This window comes from Cryphonectria parasitica (assembly GCF_011745365.1).
Source record: "Cryphonectria parasitica EP155 unplaced genomic scaffold M406scaffold_5, whole genome shotgun sequence".
Classification (NCBI taxonomy): domain Eukaryota; kingdom Fungi; phylum Ascomycota; class Sordariomycetes; order Diaporthales; family Cryphonectriaceae; genus Cryphonectria; species Cryphonectria parasitica.
This window is the reverse complement of record NW_024468913.1, coordinates 1,822,949-1,844,212: the sequence shown is the minus strand read 5'-3', so window position 1 is coordinate 1,844,212 and position 21,264 is coordinate 1,822,949. Positions and strand designations below refer to the sequence as shown.

The following is a 21,264-nucleotide window of genomic DNA, read 5'->3' as shown; positions in this document are numbered from 1 at the left end:
GGCCCCCTGCTCTATATATTACGTGAATACGACTTAACGTGAAGACAATCAACTGAACAAGCAAGAATAAGAGAGAAACAAGGAGCAAAGAAAAAGAAGAGGAAGAAGGAAGAACAATAAAGTCATATCTAGAGTCACATGTACAAGTACTAATTTGGCTACAAACCACTATTACCCATCTATAGGGCATCTATATTCCCTCTCCCGACCATATTCATCAACCTGCTTTCCCGCGCCCGTCAGCTCATCCCTCACCTGCAGCGCCTCCAGACAGCTCTGGTGGTATATATGCCTACAGGCCAGTAGCACGATTGGCTGAGGGACATGAGGGTTCTGGTCCGCAGCGCCCAGCCCGCTCGTCTTCTGCAGTGCTGCTGCAGAGTCATCATCTTGGGCCTGCTCTCTGGTGGACTCTTCGTCATGCTGCTCGTCAGCGGATGCCTCATCACGTTCCACGGCGCTTGGCCTGGCTTCAAAAGACTCGGGCGTCATAGGCGCCGCTGAGCTTTTCCCCTTGCCTCGACCTCCGCTGCCGCTGGCCTCGCCGACATGCTCATAAATCATCCCTTCGCGGTCGACCTTTTCTCTGCCCTTGCCGTTGCCACGCTCCATCGTCTTCTTCCCCATCATCTCCAGTCTTTCCTTCCTTCTCTGGTCCTTCGCGGCCGTCTTCTCTTCCCATGCGTCAATTATGCCGCTGGAGATTGCCCCTGGGCCCCAAACTCTGGCCCCACACGCCTCGCATGTTGAGCCCCTGGGCCTCCACCCCCGTTGGCGGAGCTCGGTCGCCTGCTTAACACTCACAAAGAGGCTGCGCTCGAGAAGACGGTTCGACAGGCGTAGTATTGACTCTTCGTATGCATAAGCCGCGAAAATGGACTGCAGAACCGCTCGCAGGTCGGCAAGGTTAGGCGACGAAGCTGCAGCCTTGGTGAGAAAAGCCCGGAGAATGCGTAGGAAAGCCAGGTTGTCGCCCCCTGTCGATCCTGGAACGGTCACGCGTAGAGGCCCACTCGCTGGAGAGGTTTGTGATGTGGAAGTTGCCGTCAGCAGAGCAGTAAAGGTATGCTGAACAAGCGTCCGTAACAGAGTGACTAGCTTCTCGGTATCAATGGTCGGCTGATGTGGTGTGTTGCCGTTGACCTGCCTGCTGTTCTCGGCAGCCATGGCGGTCTGGCCGCCCAGTTTGTGGATTGCAGCTGATAGGCGACGTGTGATCTGCACCGTCGCATCGATCAGGCTCAGCCACAATGTTTCGTCGAACGAGAGGTCATCACTGGGTTGCGACTTCTGCCTCCTCTGCACTCCGTTCGTTTTCCTCGCAGTCCTGGTCTGCCCCTGACAGAGCCAGATGCCAACGTGGGTGTACTTTTGAAGGCCTCTCAGTAGATCTTCAGTTGCGGACTGCAACTCTGGGTCGACAGCTTCATCGTGGCTCTCCCCACCGACGAGGAGACCTTGCAGGGCCGACGACAGGGTATCGAGGTGCTTCACAAGTCGGTCCATAGCCTCCTTGACCTGCCCCTCGCGGGCCATCAGCACCACTGCGGCATCTATGACGCCCGTCTCCTCCATGGTCGGCAGTAGCTTTTCCAGGCGCAGGTTTGTGGCCTGTACCAAGCCAATATAATCCGAGACATGAGATGGTTCGAATCTGCACATCAGTTGCACATAGTACTCAATGAGATCTCTGTCTAGCGAAGCTTTGAGGCCTTCTACCCTGTCAGCTGCGGGCTCCAGGAAGGCTTTGAGGTAGTCAAATTGCAATTCCGGCTCCTTGCTCGTGGATTGCAGTATGTGGCCATGCAGCTCCGAGGCATAGTCTTCGACCACTCTGGCGGCCCTCTGCGGATCAAGCTCGACAAGCTCAGCTGAATTGTCTCGGATGACCTGGTGTACGTCCTGGATCTGCCGTTTTGTAAGCACTGTCTGTTGCCGTAGAATCTCTGCAATGCAATCGAAAATGCCGTCTTTGTCGTCCGGGTCCTCGAAATAAGCCTGCACAAGCTTGCCGTACTGCTTGTCAAGCCTGTACTGCCTCTTCAGAATCCGGTAAAACCCGGCCTGTTTGAATAACGGCATCAGAGTCGGGAGATCTGGAGGATGATACACAGAAAGTAGATATTCGGCGCTCAACTGGGCATCGTCCGCCAGATCCGCCCCTGGGAAATTACAAAGGCCAGTCAACACCTTGGTCAGTGTCGAGCCAGGCAGCAACAGGTACTGCGGATACTTGGGCAGGTTTCGTGCGATGAACATGTCCAAGTAGATTGTGTCTTCGGGCGCAAAGTCGGTCGGGTTCATGAGCTCGATCAAAATAGAGACAATGTACTGCCGGTCCACTGTCAACCCAAAGATCTGCTCTTCCGGTAGCTCTCCTCTCGCACCCCCATTGACTTGCTTTTCAGGCGAGTCGTTCAGGAAGGAGTCTTCAAAGGCCTCATTAAGAGTGCTCAGAAAGCTGGGCGCATCTAGCTTCAGAATCATCCTCAGATATGGGAATGATGGCTCATCTTTTTGGTTGGGTCGTGTCAGGAAGCGCTTTGTGCTCCCCTTCGGCCAAGTGATGCTCTTTCCTGAGAAGAGAAACCAGTACAGCTCGGCCTTTGACCTCATTGACAGGTCATATTGGAGCGTTTCGCCGGTAGGGTAGATTCGACCCGTCAGAGCGTAAGAGAGATAGGGAAAGATCTTCAAGGCGTTGACACCAGAATGCTCGTCGTTCAGGATATTAGCCGAGGCTTCTTCGTCAGCTTCTCGCGTCAGCGGTATAAGGAGGGCCAGTAAGTCGATGAGTGGCGTAATGTAGTCGTTCAATGCTTGGTTCCAAACGTAAATCAGGGCATCATAAAGGCCGTTCTGCTTGCAGAGGTTGGTGACTTGATCCAGGTCCAAGGTCATGGTATTCATATGGCAGATCATCTCCTCGAGCCGGCTCTCCAGGCCCTTGGTCACATAGTGAGTGACCATGGCCTTCACGACTGTGGGTGGAACGGCTTGAATCTTTCGGTCAAGAATGTACGGTTCCATGGTCTCGAGGAAAATTCCTTGCACATCGGCTTCCTCGTACCACTCGTACATCTCATCAAAGAGGAAGTCCATATCCTCGAGGCTCTGGCATGCTGTGAAGCAAGTTTCGGCGAGGTCCTGAAGATGACTTTCGTCTGCAGTTACAGGATCCTTTTGTCTCTGGCCAAAGGCGTATTTCAAAGATGCGCTCATGATCTCCAGGAGCTTGTCCCTGACCATGGTGTGCCGCACCTCGCCATCTTCCGGCAGCCCGACCGTGAGCTTGTTTGCGTCTCCCGTGTAATAGGTGGTGGCCAGCTGTATTGCACCAATGTAGTCGCCATTCTCCATCAGCGCGATCAGTCGGTCTGCCCAATTGGAGAGCGACCCTATCGAGACGTCATTGAAGCCTAATAAGAATATCCTGTTCTTGTAAGTCTTGAAGCTCATGTAGAAGGCGTCTGCGACCACACCGTGCATGGACGTGTCCTCTTCATCCAGCTGCTCGACCAGTGTGTGCAGCTGCTTCGAGAACAAATCAACGTGGTAGATGTGTCGGCCGATGAGGTCAAAAGCCTCCGTCATCCTCATACTCCGATCCTCCAGGATGATGAGCCTCTGGCTGATGGTGAGGACGGCCAGCACGTTACGACTCAGCCACTGGATTGCGACGAGGGCCTCTTCGCATTTCCACCTACTTCTAGCCTTGAACCTGAGGTTAGGCGGCTTGTCCTTGTCCTCGGAAGGGATCTCCTCAACATCCAGAACGGTCAGGACGTTGGACCAGCAGTAGGCAAGCTTCGCCCTGGCGATCTGGCCACCGCTCGCAGGATCTGGCACTTTCAACCTAACGGCTGGGAACCAGGCCAGACAACCAGTCATGGCGCTGTGAGCAGCCACCTCCTTTGGCCTCGCTGACTTGTGCTGCGTCTGCGCAATAGGCGTCGTCGAGACGATGACCAAGAGGTACGGGGTGAGCATTGCGGTCAAGCCCATCGTATCCGTCGCCCGCTCGATATTGCCCAGCGGCAGAGGCGCAAAGGCCAGGACCGTGCTGGGCTTCAGGGGTTTGCCGGATGCCGGTGGTTTGGCGTCCGGGTACCGTCCCAATATCCTCGTGGTCTTGACCGTCCTGCCAAAGGAGCCTGTGCCTCTCGTGGCAAGGTGCGAGAAGGCCATGCCCCTGTCGTCCGCCGAAACGAGCGCCGTGTGCCTTGTCCCCAGGAAGCCAAGGTGGGTGATAGCAAAGCCAGGGCAGTGGCCGTCCATGGTGCGGTTCTGCATCTGTGCGTCATCCAGTGGCGGGACCTGCAGGAAGGGCCTCGCCGGTCGCGAGGTGTCCCACGTGAAGATGCTCCCATCGGCATGGCCACCACCAATGGTCGTGTGGTCTGCCGATATCGCGATCGACGTAATCGCACCGCACTCGACAGCCTTCGTACCGGGCCCAATGATCATTTTCAGGTTTTGATTGTAGTCAAAGACCAGGATGATGCCCTTGGACGTTCCCAGAACTACATGCGCCGAGACCGCGACGCACGTGGGCGATCCAAAATTCCGCCTCCCAACCTCTGAGAATGCCTGTCCGTTCAACTTCCTCAATTTGGTCCACCGCACAACCTCCCAGGGCGGCGAGGGCGTCTCGGTCTCGCCATGGTCTAATACTAGCTGGCTTACGAGGGAGGCATGTCGGCTGTGGCTAGATAGGAATGCTGGGGAAGCTGATCTGGGGGAAAGGGTACTCGGCGAGGCGATGCGCGAAGAGAAGCGCCGGTCGAAGGGTCGGAATGAAGGCGTTGGACTGCCCAGGCGAGGTCTCGAAGCTAACGAAGGAAGGACACTACTCCCTGGGGAGGAGAGAACAGAGCCCTTCGAAGGTCAGACCAGTGCTCCCGCGTCTTCCAGAAGAGAGCCAACATACTTGAACAGAGGGGGTATCGTCTGGGATGGACAGCGTCGAATCCACGGGACTCGCAGCTCTCCTAGGCAGTGCGTCTGCAGAGCCTTGGTCCGAGATAGCATCTGGTTCCTCCTGCGCAAGGTCCTTGTACCTGTTGACGACGCCTGTGTCTTGCGCGTCGAGGTCAGACGACTGCCGTCTCTCCTCTTCTAACAATTTGGATATGTCATGGCCGTCGTCGTCACCCTGATCATCGTCCTGGACTGGCGGCAGGTCTGTCATATTGGCCATTTCCTCCTCAGAAACATCCTCCCCCTTCGCATCCTCCTCCCTTTCCTCTGCTGGTGCGCTCATCGAGATGGCTCCGGGGTGGGCATGGCTTCCGATGACGGTCGACAGTTAAGATAAGAGCTTCAGTCTTCAGTGAACAAAGAGGATGGGACCCAAAGGCTCCAATTCGCTTCTCAGCTCAAATATTACATAAAGAGAAGGACGAATCCTCAGTGTCGCAGCAACCAAAAGGGAAAAAACCGGGTAGGACTTGAGTTGACACTGAAACTGTGAGCAGGAAGGTAGTCCTCCTCGTCTGCCTGGTTGCTCGACATAATTCGCGTTGGGGGCTCCCCAGCCTTGCCAACCTGCTGGGAGCTGCCGGCTAGCGGCTCACCTACAGGGCTCACCTACAGGGGTTCACAGGGCCAACCGAGGATCCTCCGACGATAAGATAGAGCTCGATACCATAGTACAACAGTTCTGTAGCAGCTCCTTTGCGCTGGGATGACATCTGAATCTCTTTTTCCCTCCAAGAACATACACCGAAACACGAGTCTGCTCTTCTACTCTACTCAACCAACACTCCCAGTTTCCTCTTCAACCTGCTCGAAGACCCACGAATTTGGCTGAAAAAAATACATTTCGACAAGATCTTCCGCAGTGAAACAATATGTCCTCAATTGGCCCTCAACTCCCACCACACCTCGCGAAGCGCAAGCGCGATGACGAGGACAGCCCAGACTCACCGCCGTCCAAGACGGCGCGACCAGACCAGGACGGCGGCAACAGCGACTCAGATGATGATTATGGGCCGAGCGCAGCACCAGCACCAAAATCAGTAGCACCAGCAGCAGCGCCAGCAGCAGCGCCAGCAGCAGTCATAGGGCCAACCATGCCGACGGCAGTGGCAACGCCGCCAGAAACCAGGCCCTCGAGGCCGCCACCGATAGCGATAGGCCCAACGATGCCTCCTGTCGCGAACACGGACGAGATCGGCCTCGACAGCGATTCCGACGGTGACGACACAGGCCCAGTACCAGCGCCGTCTAGGCCCTCACCGCCAACAGCGTCCAAGCGTGTCCTCGGCCCGGCCCCGCCACCAGCTGCCCTGTCCGAGCGCCCTACCGACAACGCATCCCCTTCTCCCGCCTCTGACAGCGACGATGACGATGACGACGACGACGACGACTACGGCCCCTCCCTCCCCTCCGCCGCCGCTCGCCAAGGTCCCCACAACACCACCGTCGGCCCCTCCTCCCCCTTCCCAGCCGCCGCCGACACCGCCCCGAAACGCGACGACTGGATGCTCGCCCCACCCACCTCGTCCGGCTACCGCGAAGCTGACCCGACCAAGATCCGGTCCCGCAAGTTTGCCTCGGGCGCAAGCGCGACCTCGCGCCCAAAGGAAGGCGGCGGAGCCATCAGCAGCATCTGGACCGAGACGCCCGAGGAGAAGGCGCGGCGGCTGGCGGATGCCGTGCTGGGACGCGGTGCGGATGCCGCTGAACAACCTGCTGGCAGGGGTCGCGGTGCTGCTGCTGCTGCTGCAGCTGCTGCAGTGAGTCACGCGAGCGGACTAGGGCGGGACGAAAAGATCCGGGCGTTTACGGAGCAGACGAGGGGGAAGAGTCTGTACGAGGAGCACCAGGCGGCGCGGAAGGCCGGCAGGGCGGGTGAGAGCGCCGCTGGCGGTGCCAAGAAGGGAGGACGAGAGGAGGAGGAGGACGATGATCCCAGCAAGAGGGCCTTTGATCGAGAAAAGGACATGGGGTTAGGGATGAAGATCACGGCGTCTCAGCGGAAACAGCTGCTGAACAGGGCGTCGGATTTTGGTGGGAGGTTCTCCAAGGGGAATTTTCTATGAACCGCTTGCCCCCCTTTCCCATCTTTTTCCTTCCTTGCTGCTAAGTAGGTAGGGCGGTTGTAATTAGACTTGTTCCCGTCTTTGGCATTCAGGGACCGTCACTAAGTCATACAAATCATGTGAAGCAGGGAGCAAAAGAACAAAAAAAGAGGAGTTCATTTCGCATCATGTTTGCAACATTTCAAATCGATTTCACGTGGTAACCACCCCATTGCCCAATGCGAACTCCCGTGGTGTGTATAAGATAAAACATGCGCTTTGCCAAACCCATTTCCCATCCCGAGGCACCCCAGATTCTTGCTATGCAATTCCACATTTGCAGACGCAGTTGACGGCACCCTATCCAATAAACCTAGAAGGGAGCACGGTCGGTCGGGTCCCTCGCACATAGATCCCAAAGAAATTCTCTGCCGTGTGCATCTCCAACTCATATCCTCAGCCCATCTTCGGTACAGGTCGTCAGAATGTTTCGGGGCGTGTCATATATAATAATATGATGTTCAGACTAACGTCTGCTCGCAATATTACCCAGTCGTTCGATGTTCCGCCGCCGCCCCGGGGGGGGGGGGGGGGGGACTTTGAGAGTCAGCTGTCTGAGCTGCTGGTCGAGGTGCACTGATGATATACATGGCGAACGTTGGTTCGCTGTGATCAGCACAGAGAGAGAGAGAGAGAGAGAGAGGTAATGATAAGGTGGTGATGATGAGGATGAAATATAGTAGTTATTGATCTAGCTGATTGGCGGCTGTCATCTAGCAGCGTCGGTACGTGTGCCGGCCTCCAGGTCTGAGGGCGTCACCTCAGCAGCCGTATTGCTGGGATTCGACTGTGTCGATCTACCAGGTAGGTTGAACCTGGGCATCCGGATGTTGGACATGAAACCGCCGGATTGATTTTCTGTCGTTTCTGATGCGTTCTGCCCAGATGACCGCGACTGACCCCGTGCTCCTGTCACTGCCCGCGACATGAAGCCGGACTGCTGGGGCCGTCGTGAATTTGAGGTACGCGGCTCCGTAGGTGACTGTGTGGGAGGTGCATCCCGTCTTCTGTTCCACGAAGGGAAGCCGACGCGACCGCGGCGGCCGGGTAGGGCCCACGCAACACCTGGCCTTGAAGGCATGTTCATCCTGTTGGTCCTCGGATCTTGGTTGATTGACACGGTTGGTCCCATCTCGGGATGAGGTCCGCCCTCTGCGGGGGCTGGTCGAGGCTTCGGGGTGTAGTAGTCAGCCTTGCAGAGCGGGCAGCACGCCCGTCTGCTGATCAGCCACGGGTCGAGACACCCAGCATGGAATGCATGGCCACAAGTCAGACCGCGAACATCGTCGTCGTCCTCAAGCGTGTCAATGCAGATAGCACAGGTGTCTCCCGACGACTCCAGAGCCTCTGGTGGGAGTGCGTCGTGTATTTGGTCATCATCCTCCTCATGTTCGTCGTCGGTGCCAGGGGTGTCGGTTCGTGCCAGTGAGGTGCCCGCCGTCGCGGCCGCCGCGGCGTCTGCACTCTGCCGCTCTCCATCGCCATTGGCAGCGGTTGCAGGCTTCTCGGCATGCTCGGGTGTTGGCTCCTCGCGGGTGGGCGATGTCGTTATCGAGGCACCGCTTGTCGCGGGTCTGTCCTCGGTTGATTCGCGCTCCTTGGTCACGGGGATGATACCGTCTGCGTCCGCCAGACTGGCTGCGCGGCTTGGTGGGTGCGATATGCCACCCTGCGTCGGCAATCCTTCCTGCGCACGGCTTGCCACCCAGCTCTTGTACTTCATCATCGGAAACTTCTCGTTGACCTCGTCTATGGTCATCAATTTCTTTTCCCGACGACGGCGGCGCGGGTGCTGCGGCATATTCTCGAGGTTGATGGGTTCACCATCCTCCCCGGTCATGCGCATATTGCGGTTCCGAGCATTGTAGCGGAAGCAGTACTTGACGCCGACAATAATCCTGTTATTTCGCATGATTAGGACCAGTAGACCATTGGCACGCCATACTGAGCACCTGAATGGTGCCCATCCCCGGTCGCGCAACGCAAAATGCTCACCAAAGATTCGTAAACACGACGCCGAAGCCCAGAGCCACGAAGAAAAGCAGCGGCGAGGAGCCAGAGGTATTATTATTGTTGTTATTGTTATTATTGCCATTTCCAGACCCGTCACTGGTTGATGCCGGTGGCGGGATGGAGGTGGACGACGGCAGCAGGGACGAGGACGAAGCCAGAGGGGTTGTCGTCGGGCTTGCTATGGCGCTCGAGATGACACTCGACGTGGTCTGCCTGACTTGATGTTGCAAGGCGCGGACGGCGAAATTGGCCATGCCGGCCAAATCGGGGCTATCGAGCACCATGGTGAAGACGACTGGCCCGGTCTGTGAGAAGAACAATTATCGAGACGATAATCCAGGGCCAAAGGTGGGCGTGTGGACGTTAAAGAGGGCCGGCACCTCCGCTATTGTTCTGCGACAAATGCCGCGGCTGCTAGTCGCACGGTAACAGCCAGAACAATGTCAATCGACTGGGACCATTGAGACCTGCGCTGGGTCCGTGCCCGAGAACTCGTAATCAAAATGATCTACGGCAGTCCCGACAAGAGTGAGAGAGAGAGAGGGGGGGGGGAGATTTTTTACCGCCTTATGAGGATTATGGTTGGCGGTAACGTTGGATGAGTAGGTGAATGGAAAGTGAGAAGAGAGAAGGAGTAAGAGAGAATGTAAGGAAGAGAGAGAGAGAGAGAGGCTTATGGTGTGGAGTGGAGAAAGGCAGGACGACGGGCAGACTTTCAATGCCAAGGCAAGGCAGGGCAGGGCATTGAAGGGGAGGGAATGCAGGCGGGTTCCAAGCAGATGGGAGGGGGGGCCATTCTACTTTGGGGGGGGGAGGAGTTGGTGTGTGGGCGTATGGGACCGGGGAGGACAGAGGGGGCCAAGATAAGTGGGCAAGCCGGGTGGTAGGCGTATTGGCGTAAAATGAGAGGAGAGGCTATGCCGCAAGCGGTAGAGACGGGAGCAGATTGGGTTTGGGGGGGGGGGAGGGGTGGTTGGTTCCAGGCTTGTCGGCTGGTGGGCGGGTAGAGGTTGGTGGGCGTCGTAGGGTAATTCCAGGCTGTGGCCTGTCGGAGACAGTGGGTTGAATCGCTCAAACATAGCGCCCAGCGCCGAGCCCAGGCCTAACCTCTCTCAGTACAGCACAGCCTACATACGCTACTTACTCCCCCGAAAACAAACCCCACGGGGGAGGGAGAAGGAAAAGAGAAGAAGAGAAAAATTGTTGCATTTGCACTACTCGACGGATGCATCTTTCTCGGAACATAGTCTTCTCTTGTCATATCTCAAAAAAGGCTGAATGATTGTTGGGTCAGGGGGGCAATCTGTGGAGCAGCTGTGGATAACTCGGCATGAACCGCATAATGCATCCCATGAGCAAAGACAATCTGTGTGACCTGGCTTCGTCGTCTTAACTTTTGAATTTTTTTCCCTTCACACCTGCCTGTTTCCGATGGCCTTCTCCCAAGCACGGCTGACGGTGGCTAGAGTGCCAAAGTGCATAGTCCTAGAGGCTACAGGCGGGCACACAGGGGACCCCCCTGATCCATCTCTCTGTCTTTCTGTATTCAAGGGCCACCCCTTCAAGGGTCTCCCGCCCGCAACATCGAGAGTTGAAAGGTGAGACCTCGATGCCCTGTTCCCGCATGGGTCGACGGGGGTACACAGGTCTCAAGTTCACAACATCTCTTTCACTAGTGCTGGCTGGATTCAGGGGAGAGGAAACAAAGAAGGACGAGAAAAACATATAGAGAGTAGACAGAGAGAGGGCTGATGGAGGGCTGGCGCCGCCCTCTGGAAAGTTTGAGGAGAATGGAGGCAGGGGTGGGGACTCGCTGTGGAGTTCGCCTGCAGCACAGCATCTAACAATGGGACAAAGTACCCTCCCCCGCCGGAGAACCATGGTCACTAAGTAGAAAATAGACAAGTACTGCCGACTTGATTAAGTGATCACTATCACCATTTCCAGGACTGATTTACGCCAGTGCTCGTTGATCACCAGCGGTGTCTCGGCAGCACAGTATTTGGCCAGTGGTAATTGTGTTTTCTTTGGTGGCTCGTGAGGAAGTCGAGTCCCAAAGGATCGTGACCCGAGCATTGTCGACGTCGTGTGTCTTTTTGTCTTCCTTTCTTCTTCCTCCTTCTCTCCCTCTCTGCACCACTCTCAGCACACGCTTCTCTCGCTTTCTTTCTCTCTCCCTGCATGCTATCTCCGGCACTAGCCCTTACTTACTCGTTCATCGGCAATGGTGCTACGTAGGACGTACAGGATACGATGCAATGTGGCCCTACGAGGTGGGTGGATTCTTGTCTTTTCTCGCACAGTCCAGTTCCATTGTCTCAGGCTGTTGACAAGATCTCGAGTGGGTCCCCTCTCAGCCTCGACACCCCGGACGATTCTCAAACTCTGGGGATAAAGGGCGCCCAGAGATGCGGTCTCAAATCAACGAGTAAGCTCGGCCCGGGTCTCTGCATCTGTTATTGTGAAGCTGCTTCGCCACCCCTCTTGTGGCCCCGATACTCTGTACCAGCAGATCCTCATTAGGGACGGTGGGCAGACGTTTTTCCCTTCCCTCCCAGGGGAATAATACACTGCGTCATTGACACCGCTCTCCACACAGAAATGGATGTTGCCTCGCTCGATCATGCTGTAAGTCATCTCAACTCTCTATCTCTCGCTCCTTACTCTCACCGTTCTCACTGTTCCCAAATTCCTCAACGCTGCCGTTTCTGTAGTAAGCATGGGGTGGGGTGACAAATTGTGCATACCTTTCTCCTCAGTTGCTCCAACGACGGTCATACCTACCGCCCGGCCGGATAGACTACCACCCGTTGCCACGCACCATCCTCTTGCAGACAGGCTAGACAGGCATACCTTCGTGCGCATGGACCCTTACGACAAGGGAAATAATACTACCATAGTATGTCTAAAAAGCAGTCATCACAACAATCCGTTTCGCTAAGCGCCTATTACTACGTAACCATGATTGATAATATATACCAACATTGTCTATATTCGACCTTTCGGAGTACAGATCTCGGAGATTATCCTAACAGACAAAAGGAAAACGCAAAATGCTTTGGTTACTATCGCTTGCCTTTTGTGATTCCTGGTTCTGGTGTAGCTGAAAAGGGGCTGAACTGCCTGACTGTTGGTTTCGCGACCAGCCCTGGTGCTACCCATATGCAGGCTTGTTTTGGGGGCCGTTCATGCGCTTTCATCTATCTGCCACCCAGACTTTCTTTCTCCATGTCGTACGTGGTTGAACAAGACTTAAGCCCAGAACCTCATCAGCCTCGGGAGGAACGCTGCAGAGTGCATGACAGATACTATATCCCATCATCCACCCTTGATATGTGCATCCAAACTGTACGCTTCCAGATAGACGTTACGACCATACGACAGTACGTTCATTTACATAGTACACTCATAGCAGCAGCAGCATGGAGGGATTCATCTATAGTAAACGGTAGCGTATGGTCTTAACCAGGAACATCGTCCGACCTTGGTAGCGTCCTTTTTCCTTGGGTCATTCATCAAATATTCGTCACCACCTGGGCGCAGTGACAGTTGCACATGTCATCTTGACGCACAGATATTTCCACAACTGCGACGGGATCCTGCAGCAGGGCGCCGCCTCGAGTTTCCCTTCCCCAAAATGGCGCACTACCGATTCGTGGGTTGGTACTTGCCTTACGTTGAGGACCTTTTGAAAAAAGCCGCCGAAAAGCATCAAAGAATACACACACACACACACACACACAGAGAGAGAGAGAGAGAGAATGAGACAATCCTACGACGCGGTACCATCATGAGGCCATTTTAGTTTGTTTTGTCATATTCCCTGGAGAGAATCAGCCTTGGAGAAAAGGGCTCGCGAATCTAGTGGTCCGCGCCACACTATACATACCAAGTCGCAGGCCGCAGCATCCGACAGACTGGGCCGCAGTAACCGGCGGAGCCGCATCTCGTCCTCTCTTACCCGAGTCTGATTCTGTCAAAGTCGTGCAGTGGTGGCGGGAGCCATGAGAACGGATGCACTTGGATGTATTACTCGTTCGGCAAGGGGTGGGGTTCCTAATGGTGCCAAAATAAAGACCGCCTAGACGCTCGGCAGACCACGTAGCCGGGGCTGCGGTCCTTGACGCTATCGCCCTTTGTCACCCTCGCATTTCACACGCACACACACACTCGCACGTCGACATCTTTTTGGACTCCCGGGGTCTATGAGCTGAAAGATGACCTCGCTGACGACATTTCTCTCTATTGACGGCATGATGCAGTCCCCCACCTTTTTTTTTTTTTTTCTCCCTCTTTTTGTTGGGCCCCTGCCTTTTTCAAATTTTGAGAGCCCATGTGGCCGCCCTGCCCCCCTCCTAGTCACGAGACGCTTGCAGATCGCCTCCGCCGTGGGAAAACAAGCTTCCCACTAAGGTTGTAACGGCTGTCTTGACTTAAAAAGCCTGAGGGTGTATTTCTGGCCTTTTTAGCTACTGTACGATGGTACGCAATCCTGCAGGTCTAGATCTAGATGAGCTAGACACAAACAGTTCTTCTGTAGTTGTGTACTTATGTAAGTGTGTCGGGATGACTATTCTTCTTCTTAACGTAACGATGCCTCGGTGTCACGAGATAGGACGTCTGTCCACATGCAGATCAATCTGGCCCTGGCACCTGGGATTCTTCTTCCCCCCTTCTTTTCGCCTCCTGGAAAAGAAGCCTTTTGTGTTGCCCGCAGAGAAGTTTTGGGAAGCAAGCCCGAAGGCACCCGGGACGATGACCATGTCTTGTGAGCTGAGACGAGTGTCTGGCTCTTTGGGTCATCGGGAGAGAAACCATGGGCGACTACGCGGTTCGATATCGATCTCGAACGGCTCGGCAGGTTGAGTTGCTGCTCAGAGGTTGGGATCCAACCTAGGATGCTTGGGTCTTCGAACATCGTGCGCACGACCAACGTCTACACCCAAGCCCCTCACTTCTCATTGCTGTATCCCGTCGTCTCTCGCATCTGACGCCGGCTTCCGGTAGGAGACGCTGCAAAGCCCCGTTCGAGGCTGGTCTCTACTCCAGGCGATCGCGGAGACTCGACTTCATGCGGCGGTGGCCAAGGTCCACATCGTCCCAAGCTCTCTGCTGGAGTGTGGTTGTTCTTATCAAGCTTGTGCTGGTTATCTCATCATAGGGTATCTCTGAGATAAAAGTTGTTCCTTGCAGATCATACCCTCCTGTCATCCTCGGGTGCATATTCCTCCTTCGATGCTGGATGATTTGGGGTCTGGGCCTGGTCACACCGGTTGAGAGACTGGTGTAGGACGACATGAGGTTGCTCGAGGAGCTTTGTGTCTAGAGGATCTCATGGGCAGGCAGCGAGCTTGAGACGCATATTGAACCTTGCGCAGGCTCAAGCAGCTAAGAAGATAGTGGCTTCAGTTAGTCAACACGGTTCTTTGAATGAAGCTCAGTCTTCCTGCATGCCGAATAAGTATTCAATCGAATTATTGTGAGTAGGTATGCGTCATCCGCGAGCATCAATACGACCAAGCCTTGCATCTCGTCAAGAATACCTTGATCATGCATCATAATCGGCTCTCCTTGTATGAAGGAGGGATGGGTTTTCTTCATATATAACAGCCAAGAAAAATGTCTTGATTATTTTTCTATTTTATGAAGCGAGAGCATACGTTTGTTGTGGAAGAATAAACTCTTGAAGCCAAGTATTCATGTGAATTGATGTTGAAAATTCACTCTAAGTTTGGCTTAATTAGCAGTCCTGTGCTGATCCAAGGTGGCGGCAGTACTTCAGACCCCTGTTGTCTTGGAAGCTCCAGTGCTACAGAACAGACCCTTCGACACTTGAATTTTCAGCATAGAAAAACAACACAACAGCCATTCGTGCCCAGCTTATAGCTATCCACACCAACACGCCAAAACACGAGCCTCTGACAGCAAACATGCCTCCCACACAGCTACCTGAGAATGGCAACCCTCTGTGAGTTCAAAATGAGCCCCATAAGAAGGGGAATGTGTCGGGCAAGAAGGGTGGACAGAGAAGAGACGAGCTGGACCCTAACCCCCTCCCCTGTCATTCATGTTGGGCAGGGTCAAGAGAGCAGCTTGATGAATGGCAGATAATGTCTCAGGGCTGTTGTGAAGAGAGTTGGCAGTGTGCTGATGATCATTCTTTTGACAGTGTATTTTTCGATATGACGCTTGGTGGTAAGTTGAGGCTCTTCTGCCTGCTTTGTTGCCCAGGAGGACCCATCTCACATGATGAGGGATCGTCTATCCTCTTCAATACGCTTCTTTCTGCCTGCAGTGCGGGCTCAGAGGGGAAGAAGATCTTGTTTGTACTCGGAGATGGCACGATGCTGCTACCTCAGGACTTTGAGCATCGGTCCAAGCCACTACGCGGGGGAAGTCTAAGCACCCAGCCACGAGGAACATGAAGCAAGTCGGCGGCAGACAATCCTGCTGCCTGTAACACGCTCACAACCCTCTTTTGTCTGCCCTCATCTCAGAACCTCCCCTCCTCCCCCTCCTGATCGTGCATCTTATTGAAAGAGGAAGAGCTTGGAGGAGTGGAGTGGGAGCCAAAACACCAAGCACGACCGGGGTTTATGAGGATGTACCGGGGCTGGGAAGGCTTAGCTGAGCCATACCGAGGAATAAACGCAGGCTGACGTCTCTTTTCCTCTCTCCTCTACCAACAGGTGAGCCACTAGGCCGCATAACATTCGAGCTCTTCAAGGACGTCGTGCCACGTACCGCCGAAAACTTTCGTCAGTTCTGCACCGGCGAGTACAAAGTCAACGGTAAAGCACAGGGCTACAAGGGATCGAGATTCCACCGGATCGTAAGTCTCAACCCCCCCCCCTTCCGGCTCTCTTTTATTCTTCTTTTTGGTTCAACTTCTTCCTTCCCTGTGGACGTGCTCTTGAAAAGAATATAAGACGCTGACAGGACGGTGTGAGGCGGGAAATACAACAGATTCCAAAGTTCATGTGCCAGGGCGGCGACTATCTCCACGGCGACGGCACCGGATCCACATGCATCTACGGCACCAAGAGCTTCGCAGACGAAAACTTCACGCGGAAGCATGACTCGGAGGGGTTGTTGTCAATGGCTGTACGTCCCCCCCCCCTCCCCTCCCCCGACACACACACACACACACACACAAACCCTCTGCCTTCTCGAAAGGCGAGGAGATCTTGACGACTGACCCCCGGCTGACCATGAGCGTCTAAACAAGAACGCCGGCCCCAACACCAACGGCTCCCAGTTCTTCATCACCACGGTGCCCACACCCTTCCTCGACAACAAGCACGTCGTCTTCGGGCGTGTGGTCGACGGCATGGACGTTGTGCGTAAGATGGAGGCGACCAAGACAGGCCGGAGGGGCAAGGATGTGCCGGACCTGGATGTCATCGTCGCCCAGTGTGGGGAGATGTAGAGCGGAGCGGAGCAGGACGCACATGAGGCCGTGCAGTGCATGGGGGCTTTGGAAATATAGAGGGAGATCCTACCTCTTCCTCATTTGCAATCTGTTTTCTCAGAGACGCGCTGTCACGGATAATACTCTTAGGGCTACGTTGGGGTTGGATTAAGCTCTGGAGACGACAAAATCGAGTTCGCTAGAGGGCAAAAGAGAGGGGGGGGGGAGAACAGTGATAAACAAGGAAAAATACTGGGGCATGGTTCACGGAACACACAGGTACACAAATTCTGATGCCTAAAAAACAGCGCATTGTTTCGTTGCCTATCTTATGTACTCTCTGTATTAAATATGGGGTGGGTTTGCCAGCGGAACATGCTCGAGAGAGCCCAGCCGTTGGAGACCTGAACGCCGCCCATATCCTCCTCAAGTTTCTTGGGAAATCTCCATCTCTCTTTCATATCGGGGGTATAAAACCTTGGCCCAGCCTTGCATGCAAAGGACGATCAATGCTCCCGTTCCATGATGCCAATTAAACCCCAAGAGAAAATTCGTCAACCAGTCATGAATCAATCCCCCTGCCCAATCCGTACCGTTTCCCCGACCACCCCAATCCAGTGGCACATGGCCCCCTAAAGTCCGACGCCTGACGGCGAAGGAACGAAAACGAAGAAAGTGAACAAAAAGCCGTGAAGAGCTCACGTGAGCTCGACGAAAAGAGAAAGAAGAGCCAGCGTCCGGGCGCTTAGCTGAGGATCTCGATTCGCGAGCGCCTTCGTCTCGCAAAGGGTTGGACTGAGGGTGCCACACCTGGCGTGCGCGGAATGCTGAGGTCACCATCGCTGGCCTCAGCGACCAGGGTGGGTGTCTCCGTGCTACCGGCCGTCACTGTGACTGTTGTCACGCCCTGCTTTGGTGTCAGCTGTTATTCGATAATACTCTTCGGGGCAAGCGGGTGAGTTGGCTTACCTGTGTGACTGTAACCGTGCTCAGAGCCACGGTCACCTGGGCACTACCAGCTGTGCTTGTCTCACTAGCGGCAGTGGTAATTGTCTGAAAGGTGGAGGCAGTGGCCGTACCAGCGGCAGCTCCAGCGCTCGTAGCGGTAGCAGAGCTAACAGTTGCCAGGTTGGGCGGGGCGGACATGCCATCGTTGGAGCCACTGTCAGCGTCCGTCTCGTCAACGCTGACAGCAAAGTTTCCCGTGAGCTCCTGTGGGACGGCTGCTGATCCATAGGACTGGCTCTTGTCGAAAGACTTGAGAATGTTCGACTTTGTGCCCGTGGAACAGGCTGGAGACTTGGTATCGCCAAGCTCGTCAGAGCAAGGATCCACAATCTTCAGGTCTATGCAGGAGGTGTAGATCTCCTGCCGTGTGACATTCACGCCTTCCTCACCCTCCATGGCGTTGGCCTTGTTCAGGGTGGGCCAGTCCCAGACCCAATACAGGGTGTAGTTGGCACCCGCGGTGATATTGGAAGGGAGCTGGATGTCGGACTGGCACCAAAGATCGGCGCCCTCGAGGTCCGACGCGACCTTGTCGAACTGCTTCTGACGAGACGTAGAGATGGTGCCGTCGTTGACCTGGTAGCACTGTCCGTCATCGAAGTTGCGCGTCGCCAGCAGGCGACCCCTTCCATCACCACCTGTTCCATCCACATTCCACACCTTGTGGATCGCCTCGAGGGTATCGTCAGACCTCGACTTGGTGGTTCCGTAGATGTAGATGGTGCCGCGGTTGCGAGGCTTGTTGGCCTGGTTCAGCGGTAGGGTCACGTGGCCGTTCTCCTCGTGACGCAGCGAGATGAGGTCGCCTGGTGCGGTCACCAGTCGGGTAAACTCGCTCGTGTAGTTGCTGGTGGACTGTTGGGGGCTGCAGATGGTGTCGTTCTTGAGGATGGTCGTGCGGCCCAGGGCATTGGCTGGAAGCTGCCACAAGTCGTCTGTGATGTCGCCCTTGAACAATGGATTGTCGCGAGCAACGAAACCACGCTGGTAACCAACAGGGTCGATCATGGTGCCGTTGGCAGCGATACGTTGTAGCTGCTCCACCCAAGAGTGCGCCGTTACGGTAGGCACATCTGAAAGAGCTGCGAAGACCGCGAAGGCCTGTTGTAAAAAGGTGCGGCCCTTCATGATTGTAGTCGTTGAGAGGCGAGTCGAACTGAGCGTAAAAGGTGTTGTTAAGTAGGGTTGAGAGATTGTTTTTTTTTGTTTTGTTTTGGTTCAGAGGGTTCGAAAAAGAAAACAAGAGACTTGGAAGTTTGTCGTCAAGACAAAGTCAAGAATAACGTCCCGCGGAAAGATCAGCCCGGCTGATAAAAGAAGTAAAGAAAAGAATAAAAAGGGAAGAAAACTCTTCGATCACAGTAGCATTGTGCACAGCGAAGTGTTGAGAAGTATTCAGAATTCTAGGTGTTTCCTTGCGGTCGGAAGGCTTGACTTGGGACGAAGACCTAGTCAACAGAAAGCCTCAGCTGCCCCTTGAATGAAATGGAACAAGAAAGAAGTCTTCTTTGGTGGGACTGATTGGATGTCGATGTCGATATCGAAGGGGGCTGAAGGGAGGTGGGGTCCTAGAGTGGCTCAGTGGCCCCAAACACAACGTGCTTGTGTGGTGGTCACGTAGGAGGAGGAGAATAAGGAGGGTGAAAGCCTTGGGCAGATTTTGTGCGTTTGTCTTTTGAGGTACTGTAGGACGTAGGATGGAGGAGGAGTGAGGAAAGGCAAGCTAGAAAAAGAAATGCTGAACTCTGCAGGTCAAGTACGAGAAGAGGAGATGGGGCGGGTCTTGATGCACGGTGAAGGTCGGCCCACGGGTCGCTTGATGTCGTACGGATTGTCGGCAGCCAGATCGATCCACAGTGGACGGCTCTCGTCATGGAAATGTGTAGACTCAGGTGGACATGAGCATCAGGAGTGCGACGAGAAGTCGGCGAGCTGGATCCGAGATAATGGTTCAAGGTGGACACTCTAGCAGGTGAACGATAGGTTTTGAGGGCATCTGAGATGTAATGAGAGAAGGCCGGGGATGATCAGCATCCAGGATGGGAGAGGGTCCAGGTATGGGTCTAGGATCATGACAAGGCCGAGCGCGTGTCTTGTAGTGGGGCAACATGCCTCGATTCAAATAATTTGAGAGGTGACTAGACAATTGATGGGTGGGGTGGATCAGGAAAACACTTGTTGGGTAGCAAGGACGAGGGGGAAGGGGGGCCACCATCTTCCGTCCCATGTCGACATTAGTTGGAAACGCCTGGGCCAGGTGGGAGAAGGATACCACGAGACAAGCCACACCACATGCAGGGAAGCAACAAACCGGGGGAGCAGGCTTGGGAACTCCCAATGTCCCTTGTAGCGCCAGGGTCGAGCGGTTTGAACACGCAATACTGTTTCCTGGGTGTCCATTGGACCATGGTAGGAATTTCTGAGGATGAACCCAGACAGATGAGAAGGGAGATGGATGTTACCTACCGTGAACAGCCTCTTCCCTACCTACCGGGGTTCCTAGAAGCTTGGTGTGTATCATAGTAGCGGTGGGGGGAGAAATTACGGACAGGGAGGTTTTTGCGGTGTCTGTCTGGAGATGGAAGACTTCCCATCCACTCATCCGCTATCCATCGATGCTGGTGGGAATGGGTGGGGGTTTGGGAGTCCAGACCACGTCTCTGGAGACAGCCCTGGAGGCTGGAGGATAGAGGATCGACAGCCTTGTGGCTTGGAAGCAAGTCAAGGAGGACGAAATCCGAGGTGAGGTCGAAAAAGAGGCGGGCGGCTCTTTCCCCTCGTCAGACCAGGATCTGCCCTCCCCCCCTGTCGTGGGGCTTAACTTTTAAACGCTTGCCGTTTCTTGTGGGACCCTTTCTCCTGTGGGGAAAGCTGCTCCAGTGCTTCAGAGGCTTCTCCCACCTGCGCACCTGCATTGGTTTCTGGTTTCGGGGCAGGGATCTGGTCAAAGCTTGGCGCCAAACTCTTTCTTTTTCTTAATACTTCAGACGATAATGCCATCAACTATAGTGGAGGGTGCTCTGCCTCGAGTTTTGGGGTCGAGAGATACTTGGCAGGATAGGAACTGCACCATAGTACGTATTTTTGGCGATGGCCTTTTCTCAGACGACTTCGAGCGCTGCATGGCAAGTATCCAGAGTAATGCCAGTTGGCAAGTACGTCCCTCTATCTCCCAGTTCATGTACGGTGAGCTGGCCTGCCTGGTCCGTGCACAGACCCCTGCAGCCCTTGGCAGCCAGCCATCGAGAACCACTGGTTTTGCACCTTGGCAGGGTTCGTCGAACGACCCACACCTGCCTTGTCGACACATTTGGACCACTCATTTCATATCACCAACAACGCCGTGGCTTGCGGGTTTCCCGATGCTACTTGCAACACCTTGAACCCATGTTGACTATCTCTACTCGCTAGGGAGCTCCCGCAGGTGATCAGCCGCCAGTGGGACATGCACGGTCGCAGAGGCCGGCGGCTATAGCTGCGACCATCACCGTCCAGTCGTTGTCAGCACTTTGGCCTCTGTTGCGGCGAGACCCCGCAAGTCGTCAACGTCGTCAACTGTACACGCTGTACAATGGATCGTTGAGTCATAATTCTACGAGTCAACTACACACCACCATGGCTGCCATGGGATGACTCTTTTTGCGCGAAATAATATAGAGGTCGTTGAAGCCTTCGCCGGCACTTCGGCCCACCTGAAACCAGCCTGTCCTGTTTTTTCTTTCTTTCTCCTTCGTTCCCACCGACCTG

The 21,264-nt window shown here is 54.8% G+C and overlaps 5 protein-coding genes across 5 annotated transcripts; 2 read left to right on the top strand and 3 right to left on the bottom strand.

Moving 5' to 3' along the window:
• Nucleotides 1–135: 135 nt before the first annotated feature.
• On the bottom strand, nucleotides 136–5,263 carry M406DRAFT_346602 (uncharacterized protein; the record flags this gene model as incomplete). Its single annotated transcript, XM_040922210.1, has 3 exons — nucleotides 136–4,878; nucleotides 4,931–5,079; nucleotides 5,155–5,263. The coding sequence occupies 3 exons, from the start codon at nucleotides 5,261–5,263 to the stop codon at nucleotides 172–174; spliced, it is 4,965 nt and encodes a 1,654-aa protein (XP_040775525.1). The 3' UTR covers nucleotides 136–171.
• Nucleotides 5,264–5,852: 589 nt separating this feature from the next.
• On the top strand, nucleotides 5,853–7,046 carry M406DRAFT_340141 (uncharacterized protein; the record flags this gene model as incomplete). Its single annotated transcript, XM_040921528.1, has 1 exon — nucleotides 5,853–7,046. One exon carries the CDS (start codon nucleotides 5,853–5,855, stop codon nucleotides 7,044–7,046), a length of 1,194 nt encoding a protein of 397 aa, XP_040775524.1.
• A 748-nt stretch (nucleotides 7,047–7,794) lies between these two features.
• On the bottom strand, nucleotides 7,795–8,997 carry M406DRAFT_258283 (uncharacterized protein; the record flags this gene model as incomplete). The annotated part of the gene is made up of 1 exon (XM_040917223.1): nucleotides 7,795–8,997. The coding sequence occupies one exon, from the start codon at nucleotides 8,995–8,997 to the stop codon at nucleotides 7,795–7,797; it is 1,203 nt and encodes a 400-aa protein (XP_040775523.1).
• Nucleotides 8,998–15,028: 6,031 nt separating this feature from the next.
• Nucleotides 15,029–16,527, top strand: M406DRAFT_258235 (putative U-snRNP-associated cyclophilin; the record flags this gene model as incomplete). Its single annotated transcript, XM_040917221.1, has 5 exons — nucleotides 15,029–15,066; nucleotides 15,268–15,293; nucleotides 15,788–15,930; nucleotides 16,065–16,202; nucleotides 16,327–16,527. 5 exons carry the CDS (start codon nucleotides 15,029–15,031, stop codon nucleotides 16,525–16,527), a joined length of 546 nt encoding a protein of 181 aa, XP_040775522.1.
• A 1,116-nt stretch (nucleotides 16,528–17,643) lies between these two features.
• Nucleotides 17,644–18,995, bottom strand: M406DRAFT_278107 (uncharacterized protein; the record flags this gene model as incomplete). Its single annotated transcript, XM_040918336.1, has 1 exon — nucleotides 17,644–18,995. A coding segment is annotated over exon 1 (1,002 nt), but the record flags the coding sequence as incomplete, so codon positions are not given.
• Between the last annotated feature and the right edge of the window lie 2,269 nt (nucleotides 18,996–21,264).